Source organism: Lepidochelys olivacea (assembly GCF_965140295.1).
Source record: "Lepidochelys olivacea isolate rLepOli2 genome assembly, chromosome: 9".
NCBI classification, from domain to species: Eukaryota; Metazoa; Chordata; order Testudines; family Cheloniidae; genus Lepidochelys; species Lepidochelys olivacea.
The window spans coordinates 67,035,086-67,057,574 of NC_140419.1; the positions used below are offsets into that span (position 1 = coordinate 67,035,086).

The 22,489-nt window shown below is 39.5% G+C and overlaps 1 protein-coding gene across 1 annotated transcript in view; it reads right to left on the reverse strand.

The window, feature by feature from the left end:
* Nucleotides 1-22,489, reverse strand: part of DIAPH2 (diaphanous related formin 2) — an 813,565-nt gene that overhangs the window by 196,921 nt on the left and 594,155 nt on the right. Inside the window, exon 25 of the mRNA XM_084638844.1 lies at nucleotides 12,474-12,637. Within this exon, the coding sequence (XP_084494970.1) occupies nucleotides 12,474-12,637 (164 nt within the window). The remainder of the gene's footprint in view (nucleotides 1-12,473; nucleotides 12,638-22,489) is intronic.

Consider the following 22,489-nt stretch of genomic DNA (forward strand, 5'->3'; position numbering starts at 1 on the left):
TCTACTACTATTTAATAATATGTTTTGTACATCTTCTGAGCAGGTCAACTCAGATCCCTTGAGCCATGGAGGAGCCATGATCTCAGGTGGAATCTTTGAGGATACGGATGCAGGATGTGATCTGCATGCTGGGACAGCAGTTGAGGCAGAAGCGGGAGCATGTGTGGTGGATGCACTGCCAGCGGGAGAAGGTAAGGATACTAGATTTGTCAGGGCCATGTGGGGGCTATTAGGATTACTGTGGCTCTGCCCTGCCTGATCTTATGGATCACTTGAGCCAGGAGGAGGGTAGGCATATAAGAGGAGAGCATTCCACTCGATGAGAAAGGTGTCGCCGAGAGAATGTGTACTAAGACCTGCCCTGGAGCAAAACCTGGGGCATTTGGTATTTCACACGGTTGCAGAGAGGTCTATTGTTGGTAACCCCACTCTTGAAATATGTGTAGTTGTGTAGTTGTTGTTGAGCTCTCACTCATGGTCCTGATCGAGTATGGGTCTCCACCTGCCTGACTTTTTCTTTGTGAGAAAATAGTGGAAATAAAATACCCTCCATTTGTGTCTTGTTGGAATGGGTTCTACTGCTCGTAGATGTATGAGGTGGATAACCTCCTGACGCAGTAGATGTTTGTGAGAGGGATCCCTGAAGAGAGACAGGGAGGGAGGGTGGGTAGGGGGTTTGAAAAGAAAAGGGATGGTGTAACTAGTTTGTATGATTTCTAGCATGCATCTGGTGGATGTGATGGTTTTCCAGATTGGATAAAATGGAACTAGGCAATCTCTGAATGGTCAGGAGAGAGTAGATGTCTTCAGCACAAAAAGGCATGGGGTTCTTCGGCCCTCGACCAAGGCTTCAAATTTGTTGCCCCCCCCCGTCGATGGCTGCAACGCAGCTGCTGAAGGAGTAGGCTGTCCTCTCCTTGATAGCCTCTATTTGCGATCCTGTGACTCGTACTGTCATTGTTGTTGTGAATATGCACTGCGGCATAGTAACTCCACTGTCTTTTCTTGGATCTAGAGATCGGAGTGTTGACTGTGAATCTTTCAGTGTACGGAGAGAATCGTCAGTCTTTGACTATGGATTGCATTTCCCTAAGGAAGTCGGAGAGATGGAGCCATGAGGCCCTTCTCATCACCACTGTGGTCGCCACTGAATCCACAGAGTCCAGTGCAGCTTGGAGAGTTGTTCTAGAGATGAGCTGTCCCTCTGATACAAGTGCTATCAATTCTTCTTTTATACCTTCATAAATAAAGTCAATAAATTTGGAAAACTTCGTGTAATTGTTGTAATCATACTTTGCCAGAAAGGCCTCAGAACTGGCTATCCAGAGATGTAAGCCTGGTGGCCAAAAAGGTCGAGACTTTTCCAGTCCTTATCATAAGGTGTTTTCTTGGGCTGCTGTTGTCTGCCACATTCATGGTCTGCATTGATTATCAGTGAATTTGGTGTTGGATGGGAGAAGAGGAACTCTGTGTCCTAGGCTGGCATAAAATATTTTTTGTCAGACCTCTTGCGGGTTGGAGGAGCAGTTGCAGAGGTCTGCCAAATGCTTTTGACAGGTTCCATTATTGTATAGTTCATAGGTAAATAGATTTGGGAAGAAGAGGATGTATTCAAAATGTCCACTAGTTTGTGCTTTGTCCCATGGACAGAGGTGAAAGTAAGCTGGTCCAGTCCGATTGTACTGGCTTCCCCAGGCCGGCGATTTAAAGCCCCGGAGTGGCGATTTAAAGGGCCCGAGGCTTTAAATTGCAGCCTGAGCCCCAGCGCTCTGGCAGCAATTTAAAGGGCCGGGAACCCCAGGCACTTTAAATCGCTGGCCTGGGGAAGCCGGTACGCCGGAGTCCTGAGCAGATTTAAAGGGCCCGGGGATTTAAAGGCCCTGCCCCTTTTGGTTGAGGCCCCGGCCCCCCTTCCCCGCCGCTCAGGACTCCGGCATACCGGTAAGTCCTTTAAGTTACTTTGACCCCTGCACCTTTACCTCTTCCACAGAGATGTCCAGAAAACTCGCCATCCTTTTAAATAGGTCCTGGAATTGTTTGAAATCAGCCCTGATATTAGGGGGAGGATGATGACAGGTGAGTATGTAGTGCCCTGGTCTCAGGGTTTCTTCCTCCTCTTCATCTCCTTTCCCTGCTGGTTCCAAAGATCCAGGTACTGAAGGTGCAGGTGATTGGTGTGTGCTTAGTTTGGATGTGGTAGGCAATCCCTGTTGTGTGGGGTATGTCGCCCACAGATTCCAGTATGTTCACTGGGGTGAAAGGGACATAGGTGAGCCCCAGGGTTGGCTGTACCATTGTGGATGTCTGGGATCAGTATAATACACCCCCTGAGGGGGTCCCATTTTGGATGGCTCATGGTGGGCAGGAGATTTTCGAGGGGAGTCTATTTGCCCTTCTTTGTCGTCCTCCTCATCGCTCAAAAAAGGTGGAGCGGAGCGTGATGGAGTCGTAAGAAGACTCGGTGCAGAATGTGCTGGGCACACGTCGGTGCCGAAAATGGGACAGTCACGTGTAGAACTGGATTAAGAGTTCTTTGTGCCTTAGGAACTGCTGTGGTGTCTGCATCATCTATACTGGAGGCTGCATGACAGTCAGTGCTGGGAGCTATGGTGTATATGTTGACACCACAGGCTGTGCTGGTGGGTGCACTGGGCATGCAGTGGAGGGTTGAAGAGTTAGTCACAGTCTGCACCAGTGCCATGCCACTGTGTGCAGATAGTGGCTTTGGATGCATTGGAGTTGAGGCATGGGGTTTTGATTTCCCCATGGCGCCTGTATCTGAGCTGGCTCTTTTAGAGCCCTTAGCTCTTGGGGTACTGGCAGTGCCAGATGGTCATGCTATCTTGGCTACTGGCACAGCCAGTGTGGTCAGCGCTGATGCTGTTTGACGTTTTCTTAATGGCACTTCTTGGCCGATTCCTGCATCAGGGATATGACTACCTGCTTTTTGGACACTTTTTTAATAGGGTAATCAGACGCCTGGGTGGTGGAGGAGGGACCCTTGGTTCGCGAAGCCATGGTTCGTGAGGCTTGTCCAGGTGGGGTCCGGGCTTCAGGCTCAGATACCGGTCTGAGAGACTTCTCCATGAGAAGGTGTTTTAGTTCTAAGTCTCTAGCCTTTCTTGTTCAAGCAGTTAACTTGTGGCAATGAGGACATTTCTGTGTTGTGTGTGTTTCTCCTAGGCAGCGAACACACTGCGCGTATCCATCTGAAACTGGTATGGACAGACTGCAGGTGAGGCAATGTTTAAAGCCTGGAGAACCAGGCATTCCCATCAGGAAAGGCTTTTGCCCCCAGAGAGGCTAACTATTCTAAAGGGTCAACTGAAACTTAGCTTGTAACAAATAATAATAAAAAAAATACATACTTTATTTTGCTTATGTTTTTTTTTTTTAAACGAGGCAACAGGGACAAAGAGAAACTAATTCACTAACTATCCTAACTAAATGATGGTAGTAAATAGGCTAGAAGAACTAAGTAGCGAGGCACTGCTAAGTGCTCCAACTCAAAGCCAAAGACGGTAGAGAAGGAACTGCGGGGGGAGAGGGGTTTTGGTCGCACAGCGCCGGTTAACTGCTCAAAGCAGTACAAGACAGGGACCGCGCATGTGCGACCCAACCAGGCACTGCCACTACAAATCTCTGATTACGAGTGCTGGGGCACACAAACACCTAAAGTAGAGCACTCAAGGGACAGCACTTGAAGAAGAACAGCTTTTTGTCTCTCTCAGTACATCTCTGCAGACCTCTTGATAGGTGGCGAGGGTTTTGGGGAGTGCGGACAGTCGCCGAACGTTCACTGAATGTTGGTAATGTAAGGAGGCTGCTAATAAAAAAATCTGGGCTTGAACTGGATAACTGGATGAAACATATAGATAGTGATGTGAACACCTCAAGGGATATGCCTTAGTACTGGGCACAGAAATGGGGCACCATCTCCAGAGCACCCATTTCCTTCTCCAGCTGTGGCCCAAGGGGGATATCCCAACTGGTGTGTGTTTCTGCCTGCATGCATATCTGTGCACTGGGAAGAAAGAGGAGGATGACACAGCTGGCCCTGTAGGCACTAGGACCTACAACAGTACCCTGGATCATGAGGACTTATTTGCTGGGTAACAAGTTAAGTCTCAGGTTTTAAACTGTTTAACAAAAATTTCGGCCACATGTATTTAATCCTTATTCTTATTGAGATGTCTGAAGAAGGAAGAGCCGAGTGGCACAAGGCAAATAAATCATTTATTACTGTCTTCTAATCTCACCCATCAAGGTATTTCCATAGCCTTATCCTTTAGCCAAACGACTCTTCACTTAAAAGTGAAAGTTTAATGGTGCAGTCTGAAGTTTATAAATCTGAGAAGAGTCTGGGAAAAACTTTGATTTCAAGTAAATTCTCAGTTCACTACACTCCCGCCACACTGCAACAAAATCTACAAATAAATATATGTATTTTGAGTGTTTATGAAAAGATATAGATATCCAGATCTCTAAACAAACATAGAACACTAGCAGGACATGTCACACAATATATTTACAAATTGAAGTACCTTGCAGATCTAGAATTCTGGAGAACCCTTCTCCCTTTTCTGGGGGCAATAGTATCCATGAAGCAACTTACTTTAACTCCCCATATGTGGTCTTGAGGAAAGAAGGGAAGAAACTGAAGAGAGGAGGCAGCCAGAGACTTGAGCTGGCAGGAGCAGATGAAGAAGCAGTTTAAGCAGCAGTTGTCTGACACCGATGATGACATCAGAGTGCTGTATACAGTTTAAGCCAGGGTTGTCTGACACTGATATCATCAGACTGTTTTGTACAGTTTTGACCCTGACTGTTCTTATAACAACTTGAATAATAGAGAGGAGATGACACAAAGCTGGAAGAGGTTACAAGCACTTCGGAGGACAAGATTACAATTCAAAATGATCTTGATAAACTGGAGAATTGGTCAGAAATCAAGATGATGAAATTCAATAAAGGCCATTGCCAAACCACTGTGTTTAGGAAAGACAAATCAAATGCACAACTACAAAATGGGAAATAACTGCTTAGGCAGCACTCCAGCAGAAAAGGATCCGGGTATTATAATGGATCACAAATTGTCATAACCATATAGCTAAAGGTAGCCTAGAATCCTCCTTACCTGTAAGGGGTTAAGAAGCTCAAATAAACTGGTTAGCCCCTGACCAAAAGGACCAATGGGGAAAGAGGATACTTTCAAATCTGGGGGGAGGGGAGAAAGGCTTTGTTTGAGTTTTTTGTTGTGTGTGTTCTCTGGGGAAGCAGAGAAACATCAGGTCAGAAAACTCCTTCTCCTAAAATCATCCTAAAATGAGTCTCAATATTGCAAAAAGAGTAAGTAAATAAGGCAAGGTGCGTTAGATTATCTTTTGTTTTTAGCTTATGAATTTTCCCTATGCTTAGAAGGAGGTTTATCACTGTTTTTTGTAACTTTAAAGTTTTGCCTAGAGGGGACTCCTCTGTGTTTTGAATCTAATTACCCTGTAAAGTTACCTTCCATCCTGATTTTACAGAGGTGCTTCTTTTAATTTTTTTTCTTTATAATAAAGTTCCGTTTTTTTAAGAATCTGGTTTACCTATTTGGTTGGTATATTATTCTCAAGTCTCCCCAGGAAAGGAGGTGAAGAGGTTTGAAGAGGATATTTTAGGGAACAGGAACTCAGAGTGGTCTTTTTCCTGAATCTTTGTCTAACTCACTTGGTGGTGGCAGCATTACCCATCAAGGACAAGGAAGGATTTGTGCCTTGGGGAAGTTTTTAACCTAAGCGAGTAGAAATAAGCTTGGGGGTCTTTCATGCGGGACCCCACATCTGTATCCTAGAGTTCAGAGTGGGGAGGGACACAAATTGAATATAAGTCAACAACATTATGTTGTTGCAAAAAAGAACAAATGTCATTCTGGGATGTACTAACACGAGTGTTGCATGTAAGGAACAAGAACTAATTTTTTGCTCGACGTGGCACTATCGAAGCCTCAGATGTTGTACTGTGTCCAGTTTCAGACTCTTCACTTTAAGAAAGATGTGAATAACCTGGAAAGAACCTAGAGGAAACCAAGAACAACAAAAACAAAAGAGGTTTAGGAAGCATTACACATGAGGAAACGTTGAAAGAACTGGGCATGTTTAGTTGACAGGAGAAAGCTGAGGGGGAATAGTAACAGACTTCAAATATGAAAAATATTGTTATAAAGAGAATGGTGATCACTTGTTGTCCATGCCCAATGCGGGTACAACAAGAAGAAATCAGCTAGGTTTGCAGCCAGGGAGATTTAGGGTAGATATCAGGGAAAAAAAATCTAACTATAAAAATAGTTAAGAATTAAAACAGGATATTAAAGGAGTGGTGAAATTGCTGTCATTACAGGTTTTTAAGAAAAGGTTACACAAATGCCTGTCAGAGATGGTTTAGGTATTCTTAATCCTGCCTCAGCACGGGGGATGTACTAGATGACCTTGAGGTCCCTTCCAGCCATGCATTTCTGTGATTCTCTCTCCTGTGCAGATTGGCTGTTTACTCCAACCCCCTTCCATTCAGTCTTCACCTCAGCCTTGCTCCACCTCTCCTCCATGCTCCCGTCCTTGCCTTCTCTCACTTGCCCTATCCTCCTTCCCTTTTATGGCCCCTCTCTTTTTCTTTCCATTTAGCTAATTCTCTTCCAATACAATCCCACCAAAGGATTTAAACAACAAGCTCTCCAAGCCCCAAATCCCAAAAAATCATGAAACTAACATGATGTTAGTTAACTATCAGTGTTAATTCTGCTTGTGTTACATCCTTTCCTCCCTAATCTTCATCTCTCTTTTCTCTTTAGATTTAGAGCTTGTCTACAGAGACATACACAGTTTGCAGCAAATTGGGGTGTAAATCTATCCTGTATTAGCATGCTGCACACTAAATGTCCATCTGGACTCTGCTGCCACACACAAACAGTTCATAGACTCGTAGACTTTAAGGTCAGAAGGGATCATCATGATCATCTAGTCCAGGTATCGGCAACCTTTGGCATGCGACCCACCAGGGAAATCAGCTGGCGGGCCGGGACAGTTTGTTTACCTGCCGCGTCTGCAGGTTCGGCCGATCGCAGCTCCCACTGGCCACAGTTTGCTGTCCCAGGCCAATGGGGGCTGCGGGAAGGTGGCCAGCACATCCCTCGGCCCGTGCTGCTTCCTGCAGCCGCCATCAGCCTGGGACAGCAATCCATGGCCAGTTGGAGCTGTGATCGGCCGAACCTGCGGACGCTGCAGATAAACAAACTGTCCTGGCCTGCCAGCAGCTTTCCCGAGTGTGGCGTGTGCCAAAGGTTGGCGATCCCTGATCTAGTCTGAACTCCTTCACATTGTAGGCCACAGAACCTCCCCTACTCACTCCTTTACTGGATCCCTAACCTCTCATTGTGTTAATGAAGTCTCAAATAATGATTTAAAGTCTTCAAGGTACGGAGAATCCACCATTTACACTAGTTTAAAGCTTCAAGTGACCCATGCCCCATGCTGCAGTTCAATCTACTTCCATTTCAAAGCAGGGTAGATCAAAGTACACTAAGGAACTGTTAGTGCAAAGCAAGAGCATCCAGATGGAAACTTTACCCCAATTTGCTACGGACTAAATGTCTTTCTAGACAATCCTTAAAGGACCAGATTTTTACATAGAATATGCACCTAACTCCCATTAGGTGCCAAATTCCCTTTAAAAATAGTGCCCTAAGCTCACTGGGGCAGGTATTGTCTATTACTTCATGTTCATACAGTGTCCAGCACAAAAGTGTCCTGTTCTTGGTTGGCCTAGAGGCATTGCTTTAGTTTTTATTTATTATTTATTTTATCTATTATTATATTTAAAGGAAAAATCCATAAAATCTGACTTTAGCATTCCAATATAATACTGTTGGTTTTTACACTGGACATCTAATACAATTATGAAACAGGTGAGGTTTATATTTATGGTAAATTGTTAAGGTCAAATATTGCCTTAGAAATACTCACAAAGATTTGTGTGCACAAATCTGAGGGCAGAATCATGTTTAAAGGGAACATAGTGCATAGAGAGCAAGTATAAAATGTCTGCCAAAGTAAGTGATTAAAATAGTCTGCACAGTTTTTATTTTTTATATTCAAGGAGAAACATTTGCAAATGTGTGAATTATACACATGTATATAAAGTCAATCAAAGAATTATAGTGAAATTGGGATAAATAAATAAATAGGGCTGTCAAGAGATTAAAAAAAATTAACCACACTGTTAAACAATAGAATACCATTTACATATTTTTGGATGTTTTCTATAGTTTCAAATATATTGATTTAAATTATATCACAGAATAGAAAGTGTACAGTGCTCATTTTATATTTATTTTTGATTACAAGTATTTGCACTGTAAAAAAAAAGAAATCGTATTTTTCGATTCACCAAATACAAGTACTATAGTGCAATCTCTATCGAGAAAGTTGAACTTACAAATGCAAAATTATGTACAAAAAACTGCATTCAAAAATAAAGCAATGTACAATTTTAGAGCCTGCAAGTCCACTCAGTCCTAGTTCTTGTTCAGCAAAACGCTCATACAAACAAGTTTGTTTACATTTGCAGGAGATAATGCTGCCTGCTTCTTGTTTGCAATGTCACCTGAAAGTGAGAACAGGCGTTCCCATGGCACTTTGTAGCCAGTGTTGCAAGATATTTACATGCCACATGCACTAAAGATTCATATGTCCCTTCAGGTTCAACGACCATTCCAGGGGACATGCATCCATGCTGATGACGGGTTCTGCTCAATAACAATCCAAAGCACTGCAAAGCGATGCATGTTCATTTTCATTATCAGGGTAAGATGCCACAAGCAGAAGGCTGAGTTTCTTTTTTTAGGATTCTGTAGTTTCTGCAATGGAGTGTTGCTTTTTTAAGATTTCTGAAAGCATGCTGCATACCTCGTCCCTCTGAGATTTTGGAAGGCACTTCAAATTCTTAAACCTTGAATCAAGTGGTGTTGTAGTTATCTTTAGAAATTTCACATTGGTACCTTCTTTGCGTTTTGTGAAATCTGCAGGGAAAGTGTTCTTAAAATGACCAACATGTGCTGGATCATCATCAGACTGCTATAACATGGAATATATGGCAGAATATGGGTGAAACAGAGGAGGAGACATACAATTCTCCCCCAAGGAGTTCAGTCACAAATTTAATTAAAACATTTTTTTTTTAATGAGCATCATCAGCATGGAAGCATGTCTTTTGGAATGGTGGCCGAAGCATGAAGGGGCATACGAATGTTCAGCAGATCTGGTATGTAAATACCTTGCAATACTGGCTACAAAAGTGCCATGTGAATGCCTGTTCTCACTTTCTGGTGACATTGTAAATAAGAAGAGAGCAGCATTATCTCCTATAAATGTACACAAACTGTTTGTCTTCGTGATTGGCTGAATGAGAAGTAGGACTGAGTGGATTTGTAGGTTCTGAAGTTTTACATTGTTTTGTTTTTGAGTGTTTTGAGTTATAAAACAAAATATATCTACATTTGTAAGTTGCACTTTCATGACAAAGATTGCACTACAGTACTTGAATGAAGTGAATTGACAAATACTATTTCTTTTATCATTTTTACAGTGTAAATATTTGTAATAAAAACAATATACTTTTTTATTTCAATTACAACACAGAATACATATTTTCTATGTGGTTAAGACTACAAAATATCTAAAATGCTGTTGTAAAGTAAGCTAAATCCTGCATTTAGAATCAATGGGAGTTTTGGGTGAGCAGAGAATGCAGGATGTGGCACTAGGGGTGAAATTCAGCCTGCAATCAAGTCAATAGTAGCTTTGTCATTAACCTGAATGAAACAAAGACTTATTTTCAGTTGGTATTTTTGTCTCTTCGCTCTTCATTATTCCCTTTTAAAGTGACTTCCACACAGAAATGATCACTCACTATGGCTTTTTAAAAAAATATGAGGTCTTTCTCTTCATTTTACACCTTTGTCATGAGTTATGCAGTCTCTCTCTTTCCATAGATATAAATGTAACTTTTTTTTTTGCTTCCTCTCAAATTTGTTTACAGTAGTTATAATATAATACACATATACTGTATTTTAATTATTCATTAATAAATGCAACATTATTAGTAATGGTGTTAAGTTAATGCAGACTGGCAAAACAGGAAAAGAAAAAGTGTACTGGATAAAATTAACAACTGAATACACAAAGGTTTTGCAGTCATTTCTTTTTATAAAGTGCCATATTACTCTGAAAAATGGATGTGTACAAATGCACCTTTATACTATATAGATCTGCTTCCTGCACATGGGTACATTTACAGACAGATCTGCTGATTTCAGGAACAAAAGTGCCTTTTATTATTGCTTCTTACCATATTAGCATTTTACAGCCAGCGTTGCCAAGATGGAGTGAGCTGGACTCTACTCCATTTATTACCATCATCATCAAATCAAAACTACTGAAGAAAATGTGTTTCCCACAGGTGTTATGGGGGGAGACAGGAGGATTCATAATTTGAGAAGTGAGATAGAACGAGTGTAAATGCAGGCCAAGTCTGAGGCTTGCTGAGTCTTTATTACTAGAAATGACGACTGAGAAGGAAAGACCCCAGCTCAACTCTATGATCACGTGGGGAGTTTATAGGGGTTATATTTGAGATATCTTTTTCTTGCAAAATGAACACCTTTGATATCAGTGAGAAAAACATGGAACTCCAAAATAAGATTCTTACAGAATTACTCTTCAGAGAAGAACCACATTTTATACATGAATTAATGACATTTTCAGCTCCTCCTGGATTAGTGAAGCTATAGAATAGTTCTTTTTATATGTTCAGTTGGAAAGGTCACAATTTTTTACATTTTTATTCTTGGCAGAGTTTAGAACATCTTATTTTAGTTCTCTCTTCTCCCAACTGAAAACACAAATATCACAAATTTTTCTTCCCACTAGTGGTAGAGTCCCCTCAAAAGCCACATGCTTTTGTAAAACTAGCCACTTGGTTTAAAACATCTGAAGAATAAAAGTCCAAACCAGTTATAATGTATTTTCCAGAAATTCACCGTTAAGCACTGAAGAGTAAAAAGACATTCTATGTCTAAATATCCAGTAAGTCTGAAGGAAGATTAAGTAGTAAGGTTTAAACAAAATAAAAATGGGATTTCCCACTGTAATGTGACTTCTAGGAAATGCAAGGGCAAATATTCAGTGAAGTCCTATATACTTTCATGGGAGTTACATACATACATCTGAGGACAGATTTTGGCCATAATGCTTAATCTTGTTCATCTGAATACAATCTCCAGATCAGCTAATTTTTCCCTAGCTATTGTATTATTTGGGTAGAATTACTTATTTCAGCTGCCCAAATTTAAGCTGCCACATTTGAAAATTTTAGCATGGGATTTCAGGAAAAATAGATGCACGGATATATCTCATTACACTTGCTTTTGTCCATGACCAATCTTTATACTGATGTGCTAGTGGTAATGTCCTATTATAGCAGCATTGCATAAATGACTTAGGAAAATGAACAATTTTAACTGTATTACAAATAATTAAAATGTGCTGTAGTTAAAGTTTAAAAAAATTAAATTATGTACTAAAGTTATGCTTTAAGAGCAGTTTGCATCTACTATACTGAAAATCCTGATAGTTAAAGAATTAAAGCTTGTTTCTGGCAATACGGATCTATTTGCTTTAGCTGTGTGGTAAATGGCTAAGTAGTACTGATAAGTCAAGGCAATTTGACTATTCCCTGGAGGCACAGTGTGATGTTCTGTCCATCTCTTTTCCCTACCTGCTTCCCTACTTACATGTTATTTTGAAAAAACAAAATTTCTTAAAAAAAAAAAAAAAATATGAGTCAGACACATTGGCTGGCTGGGAATAATAGAATTTAGGACCCAAAGGAGCTCTGGGGGATTCCTTTAATCAGAGATAGAAAGCTTATTTTGAAGGTTTCTATCTTCTTGCCTGCTAAACTGCAATATTCTACTAAAAAGCTTAGTCTCTAGATTTCAGAATGATGCAAATGTCGGCGTCACCAGTGACAACCATACAGATTTTTTATTTTAATATTTTTCAAACATGGACCTGCCCAATTTCATGTAGTTTTTTTGCACATGTGTTAAATGTGGGTGGTTTTTTTCTTCCTCAGTTTGTTTTTTAAACAGGGAGAAGAACATTTTATATGCATACCTAAATAACCATCAAATCCAAATGTAATTTTTTAAGAATTGTGAACTAACGAGTTGGAACAGGGGACTGCAAATCAATAGCTCTCGAAGAGAAAATAATTCAATCTGTTTCTAAACTGTCGATTTACACCTGTCATTCTCTGTTATAGGATCAAAACACACAATCTATTTTATCAATGAGCACTTGGGGGAAAAACAACACTGAAAAGTTTGAAGCAAAACACAATAATGTTGTATCACTGTTTTGTTAGTCTTTACTTACCAAGAACATAGTTCGGAAGTTGCTCAGATCACCAAAAAATTCCTCTATACTTGTTGCTTTGGGATCAAAGGTAAAGTACTCTCCCAAATTCTCATATAACTTGGTCATGTTGTTATGCATGTTGGACAACTTTTCATACTGGTCTCGGGCACTCTTAGCAAAGCTGTAAGTTTGTGTTAAGGAAGATCATGCAAATATAACCATCTCAGTGTTAAAACAAACAACAAAATAGCACAAAAGTTAAATTATATTCTCATTTAATTGATATTGCTCTATAATCCAACCTGATATTTACTGATTTTATGGGGGTGAGGCAGAATTATATGTACTCAGGAACATTTCATCATTGGTTTGCAAACTTCCCCTTGTTATGGCCTCTCATTTAATGGTGAAAATCCTACTGCTTAGTTACCTGAAAAAAGTAATACCAGACAGTATTAGAGACAAGATGAAACAATCCTGCCATAATGCAATGACCGCTGAGCCCCATTTTGCCTCTGTAATGTCCATGTGCTCTCCATGGGTGTAGGATTTTATATCCATTTGCACTGAATTGCATCTAATTGCCCATATCCACCTATTGAACTAATCTCTCACTTTGCGGTTTGATTACATCCTTCTATGTGTTTATTATAGCTCCAATTTTGAACACTGTTGAAATTACACCAAATACTCCCAAAATAAAGACAAAGTAGCAATTTAGGGTGCAGAGAGGTGAAGATTTTTCACTTTTTTTTTCTTTTAAAGATTAGTTGATTTAAAAAAAACTTCTTGAACTCCAAAGAGTTCTGGACTAGCAGGAAGCATCAAGCATAACAAGAGAAGCATTACTGCCTAAAGAAAGACTAGATGCTTTACAACTGTGGCAGAAGTGGCTTGCTGGACTACATTTGAGAATCACTACTTGAAATGTGCAACATTTACAACAATGAACATAAAAATAGCTAGTGAAAATTGATACTTTAAATTAACCCTGAAGCTGTCAATAAGACACTCTCATTCATTTGAAGTTAGAGATTCAAAAAACAAACACACACTGTCCCTGGATGTGGTAGAAAACATGAGTGATATAAACAACAAAGAATTAGACATGAAATGTAAATTGTCAATCTCTCCTCAAAAGCAGATTGGGAATGAAATGGTAGGGATGTATATAGGACTCAAGAATGCACAGTATCTGCCCGTTGTTTAAAATGTCACAAGTCTGTTGCATGCTGAAGTATATTGCACATACTTATTAGTAACTGAAGAGGGGCTAGAAATCAAGTAGCGATCCACTTGACCTTCACAATAGGTTTCATTAGAAATTTGGTACAACTATCACTTCACATGAAAGGAAGTCATTTTATATGTAAACACAATATAATCTATCTTCAGAAAAACGTATCTGAGAATATTTAACTATTAACACACGTTATTAAGGGAAGAATTAAGAGAGAGTTTCCCCATTGTTTTCCTCAAAGGTTATTAACAGCTTCAATACACTTCTCTCTTTTGTTGTTTGTTTTAAGATCAGGCACACACTACCTTTAAAACTGTTAGTCCATGGTTAAACAAGTTCCTCTGACCCAGAACTTCAGTTGATGAAATTGCTGTGCTGTACATAAAAAAAACCACCCAACCCACAAACCAAACAATCCGACAGAGAAGTAATCGAGTTGTGACACCCATGAATAAAAAGGTAAGAGAATCCAGGCTGAAATTCTATTCTTAACATTTCCATTTTACTTAGGTATGGGTGATATCTCAAAAGCCTATGCAATCTTAGAAGCCTCATGCAATGCAATACCAATGTGAAAAGATGCTCTATTGAAAACAGTTCTAATATTTTGCTTGAATTTTCCTTGTTTGTGACTAAGTGAGGGTATCAAACCCCTCACTTAAACACAGGTTTCAGAGTAACAGCCATGTTAGTCTGTATTCACAAAACGAAAAGGAGTACTTGTGGCACCTTAGAGACTAACCAATTTATTTGAGCATGAGCTTTCGTGAGCTACAGCTCACTTCATCGGATGCATACCGATGTTTCCACGGTATGCATCCGATGAAGTGAGCTGTAGCTCACGAAAGCTCATGCTCAAATAAATTGGTTAGTCTCTAAGGTGCCACAAGTACTCCTTTTCTTTTCACTTAAACACAGTATTCTAAGAACAACATGGAGAAGTCCATGCAAGAGAGACCACCTCTTTCTAGGCAACCTATTTTTCCAAATCATCTCAAACATATCAATTCTGTTTCATCTTTCTTTGAAGACTTTCAGTGGCTTTTAAGACAAATTTTACTGTAAATCATATGCAAATATTTTTTGGAAGGAGGGGAAATAACCAAGGAAGGTTTATTCCCTACAAAGCTTGCTGGTACATCAAAGATATATTTTCCTTCTGTATGTACATTACTGCTACAACTTAATGAGTGACATACTCACAGGTTTGAAATAAGAACTGGATTTACTGATAAACTGTGTCCAACTTGGAGCACCTACACTCTTTTGGTCTAATCCTGGCAATTTCTACATTTTTAAATGTCAAAATCCTTAGTGTTACGCAGTATATAAAGTGTTATAGAAGAAAATAATTCCACAAATGTACAATCAGAAACATAACAACCTCTTTTTCTATCACTGACAAGATATTTTAGAGGTATAAGCAGTATGTCAAAATGCTAGAATGCACGTTTCCTTACCAAAACAAAAAATAAAATCACTATTATCTACAAAACAAAGCAAAAAAGAGAGGAAAATTGGTTAGATTACAAGGTGGATGAGACACTCACAAAGTTTGTTTACAACAGAAATCTGGGCACAAAAAACCCTACATCAAAGAAGCAAATGGGATATCCATGGTGAGTTTTTTGCTTCTAGTGCTTATGTTCCACCGTGCCCTGCCTATACATTTATGTATAATTTTTATCAGCAAAAAATGACTAAGACAACTTAAACTACCCAAGATTTTCTTTATAAGGTCTTGAAATGTTCAGGTTGCTCTTTGTGTTTTGTGGAGTGCTACATAATGTTTTTTCCTGCTAGCTTCTAAAATCCATTGACATAAAAAAAATATAATCAATAAGATGGGGGAAAAGGTGCATCTTAATGTAGTGTGAACTAATCACATTTTAAAAATAGGAAAAACTTCCATGCTAACCCTAAACTAGAGGTTGTGAACCTTTTATTTAGGTACATATATGTCAGCAATGCCTACTGCTTTCCAATTCAGTTGTCCACAATCTACCCACAGTGGAGCTTGGATGGCTACAAACTCTCAGTTTACATAGGACCATGGTTTGGAGTACCTCTGTCTCCACTGAAAATTAGGATATACACAAACGAATACGAGGCTGGCATTTATGATGCATCGGGGCCTAGCACATTTGTGGGCAGCAATGGCACATTCCTGGATTGAGGGTTTCACACAGCCTAGAGAATTTCTTATTAAAGCCTGAATTACCTTTGCTGATACACACATTAGTGGCTGCGAGCCACTGTCCTGAACAACCTACTCAGCAAACTTGTCTTGGAAAAAAAATATATGTTAACCTACACAATTTTACAAGTTCCGTCTATCCTCCCCTTAAGAAAATAAGCTGTGTGAGGACTGTGGGAATGGAATTCTTCTTCCTCCAATGCAGTGGGCAGGAAAAGGGACACTTCTGCAGCCACAACAACAGCCCTTGTGATTCAGTAGCAGCCATGGTCCATGGAACCGCCTGCCATGAAGTTTGACTCTTTGCACAAGGCTCTGTTGAGTTCCCATTCATGGCCTTTTCTTTATCTGCCTACCCAAAAGTGTGCAGTGGAACTACAGCACTCACTCTATGTTTTGGCCATTGTGTTGCTGTAATGGAATTTCAAGGGTATATTTTTACCATGAGTTAACTTATCACCTTACAGAAAATAAAGCAACATATTAAAGATGTGAGGAACTACAAAGTTACATACATTGTTATATTCCCTCAAAAATTAGTGTTATATTAGCAACAAGCATAAATTACCCTAAAATACTTAAAACCAATAAAAAATGTTATCACCAAAAAAGTGAACTTGCATGCATCATTTGAAGAATAAGGAACTGAGATGCAAAATCTGAAAATACAAAGCTATAAAAACTATAGATAACAGTATTGTTATGATAACTCAACAAACTCCTGTTTCTAATACAGCCTTGAGGTTAAAACCTGACTCCACTGAAGTCAATGGAAGTTTTGCCATTGACTTCAATGTACTGCCTTTTGCCATTGACTTTCAAGTTTTACCTACTTGACTGTTAAGATTATATATTTTGAAGATGATTTGACAAGCAACAAGTGAAGGGAATTTTATTTGCAAGTGTCTCTGCTTGTCTATACCACAAATTCTTTTGGGTGGTGCCCTTTTCCACTCTATGCTACTTTCCCATGGTAGAACACTAACTGAGGTTAAGCATCTTCTTTCTAGAAGTATGCATGAGCTTTAAGCATAGTGTTCCTGTAGGAAGACAGCAATGGAAACTTGAGTTATTGGTCAGTTGTAGAGGACTGTTGTAGGGTTTATATGCCGTCTCCTTAAGCGCAAGGATGATAACTAACGACAACCAGTCATCCATTTTGTCTGGTTCCAGTAAGATTTAAGGATGTTAAATACACCTACCTACAACTGCAACGTCATGTTTAGTATCATGTCAGACAAGTGGCATACCTAGCTACCTCTTTAAACATCTGGGCTAAGGACTTTTACAGCTCTAAGCAAACTGTAAAATGACTACTTCCATGAATGTTTTGGGTCCATGAAGTGGATTTTTTTTACACACATAAGCTTATGCCCAAATAAATCTGTTAGTCTTTAAGGTGCCACCAGACTCCTCATTGTTTTTGTGGATACAGACTAACACGGCTACCCCGCTGATGGATGCTTTGCCGTCTTTGCTGCGGTCTTTGCTAAATTTTCAGCCTTGATTTGGCTAGGTTTTTAGACAAATTCCACATGTTCCACAGGAACATGATTTCTATTTTGGGGCATGTTAGGAAAAGAGGGTATTTGTTTCATTAGCGGTTTCATTTCTTAGGCTAGAAAATACTCCACCAAGCTAATAACACAACAGTATCTGATTACCATCTATGTAACATTCCATACATTATCCACAGTAAAGCTTTGAAAATTTTATTTTATTAGGTCACAGAAAAAGAGCTTAGTATATGCATTTTATACACCCTTCACTCTACTTCCTTTTCTCATTTTCATCTTACTACAGATGGCAACCGCTTTTAAATCAGAGTTTGAGAATTTTTGAGCACCAAATTAGAAGGTTTGAAGTTGCATTATTTTAGTCTAGAATAATAACAAACAACAATAATAAACGAGATGATTTAAAAGCCAACTGTTTCCTTCTAATTTTCAACTACACTTAACCTTCAGACAGAAAATAAAATAAAAGGTTCAGTTATTGAAATGAAAAAAACCCAATGCATGTTATTAGATAATATAGTATTACTCATTGCATGACTTCTCCCCAAATAACTCTAAAGTAACCTCAAATATAAGCATTCAGTGAAACAAGAAGAATGTTCTCTCTCAAAGCTCTAAGAGGTAGGCAAGTGGAGCTTCCATTAACAGATTATTCAGCTGACTAGGACATTTTACTTTAAAATGTCATGTGTCTGCTACATTAGTGTTTTCCCTCTGGAGAAACTGCTCATTTTTAATCAGTTGAGCTGCCATATTAAAAATACTGTCTGATTCGCTTGTTATTTTTTTATTTGAGCATAAGCTTTCGTGAGCTACAGCTCACTTCATCGGATGTAGCTCACGAAAGCTTATGCTCAAATAAATTGGTTAGTCTCTAAGGTGCCACAAGTACTCCTTTTCTTTTTGCGAATACAGACTAACACGGCTGCTACTCTGAAACCTCTTGTTACTTTGACATGGAAGACCAACACACAGGCAAACAAGTCAGTGTTTAGACACAGAAAGATATATAAGTAAGGCTACGTTTATGTCACGGAGGTCATTGAAGTCACGGAATCTGTGACTTCCAGAGACTGCCATGACATTCTCTGCTTCAGCTCCAGGGGCTGCAGGACTCTGGAAGGGTTCCAGAGACAGGTGACAGCAGCGACAGGGGGCTCCCTGCAAGGTTCCAGTGACAGCTGACAGACTCCTGAGGGGCCCTTCCAAGGGTTCCAGTGATGGGCAACAGTCTTGTGTGGAGGGAGGGGGACACCTCGGGCGAGTGGCTGGGGGGTGTCCCATTTTCTCTTTGGGAAATATGGTCACCCTGCAGTTCCCAGCCACCATGGGAAGAGGGATCCCCCCCAAAACTTCCAGCTTCCACAGGGGGAACCCCACAGCTCCCAGCCACCACGGAGGCAGGGGAAACCATGGACCTGCAGCAGTAAAAGTCACAGACAGGTCATGGCTTCTGTGAATTTTTATTTATTGCCCAGGACACGTCCATGATTTTTACTAAAAATATCCATGACAAAATCTTAGCCTTATATATAAGGAGTTGTGAGGAGCAAATTAAATTTAAGAAGAGTATGTGTTGGAAAGCGTGGTGAGGAATCCTCAGTATTAAGAATATGTCATTCTATAAAACTAGTAATATTTGGTGAAAAGAAATGTTCAGTCATTTGGTCAATGAGCTTCATACTTGGAAAGTTACAAAATGACTATCATTTGCTGGCATTTTACCAAAGGCCTGAAGAAGCTCACTAAATTAAGCAACTGATGGATATACATGCCACACTATTGCATACTGTCAAACATAAGAAAATAGTTATCACCCAAAAAGAAAAGGAGTACTTGTGGCTACTAGATCTGTGGCTACTAGATCTGATGAAGTGAGCTGTAGCTCACGAAAGCTCATGCTCAAATAAATTGGTTAGTCTGTAAGGTGCCACAAGTACTCCTTTTCTTTTTGCGAATACAGACTAACACGGCTGTTACTCTGAAACCTGAAAGTTATCACCCAGTGAGCACAAAGTGTGATTCTGAATCGCTATATGCCTGTGGTAGTAAAAATTACCTCTGCTGCCTTGGGGTTTATTGGTTTCTATCATATAATACATAAATCAGACAGGGGGATAAGGAAGTCAAGTTCAAAGAACAAAAATTGAAGGTCCAGCTTTGAGGGGGGGCCGACTTCAAGTTCAGGATCGTGTTCCTAGTTTTCTAAATCTCTCTGCAATTTGGGTCTGAGCTGCCACATCTTCAGTAACCCTGACACTGCATATTTGAAAGAATGACAGGGATAATCAAAGCAAGTAAAAGATTGGCAAGAGCTGGAGACAGAGCTTTCACAGTAGCCTGTCCATGTTCACAGAACTCCCTTCCTGAAGATATCAGGAATCTCACCAATTTCAAACCTAAACATACGACCTATTTGCAATGCCCTAAGTCTGTCTCAGCAATTAAACAAAACAAAAATCTGGTAATTTGCCTCTCACCACCACAGATTGGAGGTGGGATAGAAAGAACAACCAGAATTTTGGTCACATTGGCTGGGAATGTGAAGTGGTGCAATGAACAGAGATCAGAGTATGAGCATCTTTCCTTCCCCCTCTGACCAGCCAATGCAATAGGAGAAGGGGAATAAGAAGCCCAGCAGAGGCCCCAGAAGACCCCATCCCTGCAATAACAATTAAAAACAAAGTTACTCTGATAGCTCTTCATACCTACTTGTTATAGGAGACTCTGAATTAAAAGAATGAAGTTAGAGATATATTCCATTGGGAGATTTTCCTTTTCACACTTGTTTTTTTGAAGTTTGTGGTTATAAGAAGATATGAATAAGTGCATCTTAACAGAGGTGGGCAGGAGGCATTATACTACAGATGACTATGCAATTCCCAGTAAAAAGCAAAGCACCACTGAGGAGGTAAACTGAGGTCTGTGAGGAAGTAAGGTGCAAGACTTCCTGCTCCTAAAATATCTGCTGTGGCAAAGTTCTCGCTCTACTGCCTGGAAAACAAAGAATCAAAGAGCTAACCGGAGTAAATAAACTGGCATTGAGATGAAAAGGTAAGCAACAGTCAGTGTGGGATTCCTAAGCAGCACTAGCAAAAATAAAGAAGTCTGATTTTTTATCCACTATTTGCCCATACATTATGTTCAGAATGTACTTGCTGTTTGAAGGCTTGTCACGGTACAGAAAATATATGCCTTAAACATATTTTGGAACGGTCATAGGAAAACATGGAACCATTATTAAATATGGAAAATACTACTTTTTGTAAGAAATCTTCGGAGGGTTTCTCGCGAATTTGTGCAAACCTGCCTTTATGGATCCACTAAAGACCTGTACATGTCCAAATGTCTGCTTTGTGGTGAGGGGAAATAAAGAAAACAACTCAGTACAGGGACTGGTTGGGCATCATTCCTCTTGCCCCTCCCCTGCCAAGTTAGGAAAGGAAGCATATACAATGTCAGTGCTGTTAGCAGGTGAAAAATATTAAGCACCCCACTCTGCATTTGGTGGTGTTTTGTCAATTTGTTTCATTATCACCGTTTGATGGCAAACAATGCTATACAACTGAAAAGTGATTACCCCCATGCTGGAAAATAAGTGTGTCATTACACTTCAGTTTCCCTAAGGAAACCTAATAATGAAACAGCTTTGAGAGTTGTTGCCGGGTTTGAATATCTGATGACCCGTTTGCTATTTCTAAAATATACTTTAAACTCGTATAGCTTAGGAACAGAGTTAGGAAACAGTTTTCTTTATACCTGTAGATTGCTAAATCATAATCAGGTGAAGGTCAAGCAAAATATGTCTATGAGCTATATAACAATGTAAAGATGAAGCACTCCACCATTTTCTCCCTTAATGCTAAAGGCTGCAAGAGAGAAAATATGCAGGTCAGTATTCATCTACCTGCTTCTGTCATTTTCATGCAATGATTTCATAGTTTGTAATAGCTAAAGTTATTATTCAATTAGGTATTCCATACTCTTAATTGAATGATATTCTCACTGTACCGACAATGGTACCCTCTCTCAGGACATTCAAAATCTCAGATAATGAAGTTTAATTATAGCACACTATCAACATTTCCAAGATAAAGTCTGTTTTTCAAAGCTTTCCAATTTGATTGTAGAAGTCTGTTCTCAGCTGAACTAGAGAATGTAGAATGTTTATTGGGGAGCAATTTTTGTAATATACATAAATGTAAGGCCTGATTTCCAGAAGATCTGAGCGCCCGCATCTCTCATTGACTTCAACAGGAGCTGTGAATGTTTGGCTCTTCTGAAAATCACAATCACAGAAACAAAAAGGCAAGCTAAAAATTCATTACTTTTGGATATATTTTGTAATGACATAGTATTACAAAAGTTTCAGAAGTGTGACAGTGCACAATGTTAGATTAGAGTTTCAGCCTGAACTCCTACTAGCTTTGCTCTGGAGTTTTTATATCACTCCTTTCCAGCTATTTAAATATTTTTGTGGTTTCACAGGTTCTCTTTTACTAATATGAGCTGCAACATACAAGCAGAATAATTAGTGACAATAAAACAAACAGAGAAAAAGCCAGAAAAAGAACATATAATGACCTATATAGATTTTAGAGAAGAATGAATATAATTGAAAACCAACTGCTATTCAAAGCCCCTTTTGTGATTCATGTAATTCATTTTAAACAGGACCAGCAACGCTTTTGCTATTCAAGTGTTAAGACTCTTTCCCCGCAAAATGTATGGGTCTAGTACGTCCACTAAAGGATTACCATGAACCCCTCAATACCACCTGTTGATCATCAAAATCTGAACTCAGCATGGAATTTTCATATTTGATCACATGACAAAGTTTATGCCTCCAAAACTGTAGTGGATTAACCAGTTGTGTTGTCTCTAGGTGAAGAAAAAAATCCGTTTTTCAGAAAGTTTTATTCTGCGTCATAACAAAGGGTCATTTCTAAATTGTGACATAACTGCAGTTTCCAATATAAATAGTTTTTTCTTGGTTTAAATAGATCTGCCACTTGCACATCTTGAAGTTAATATGCCATCTCTGTTTTGTGTTCTGGCTTAAAATGAGTTGTTGATAACA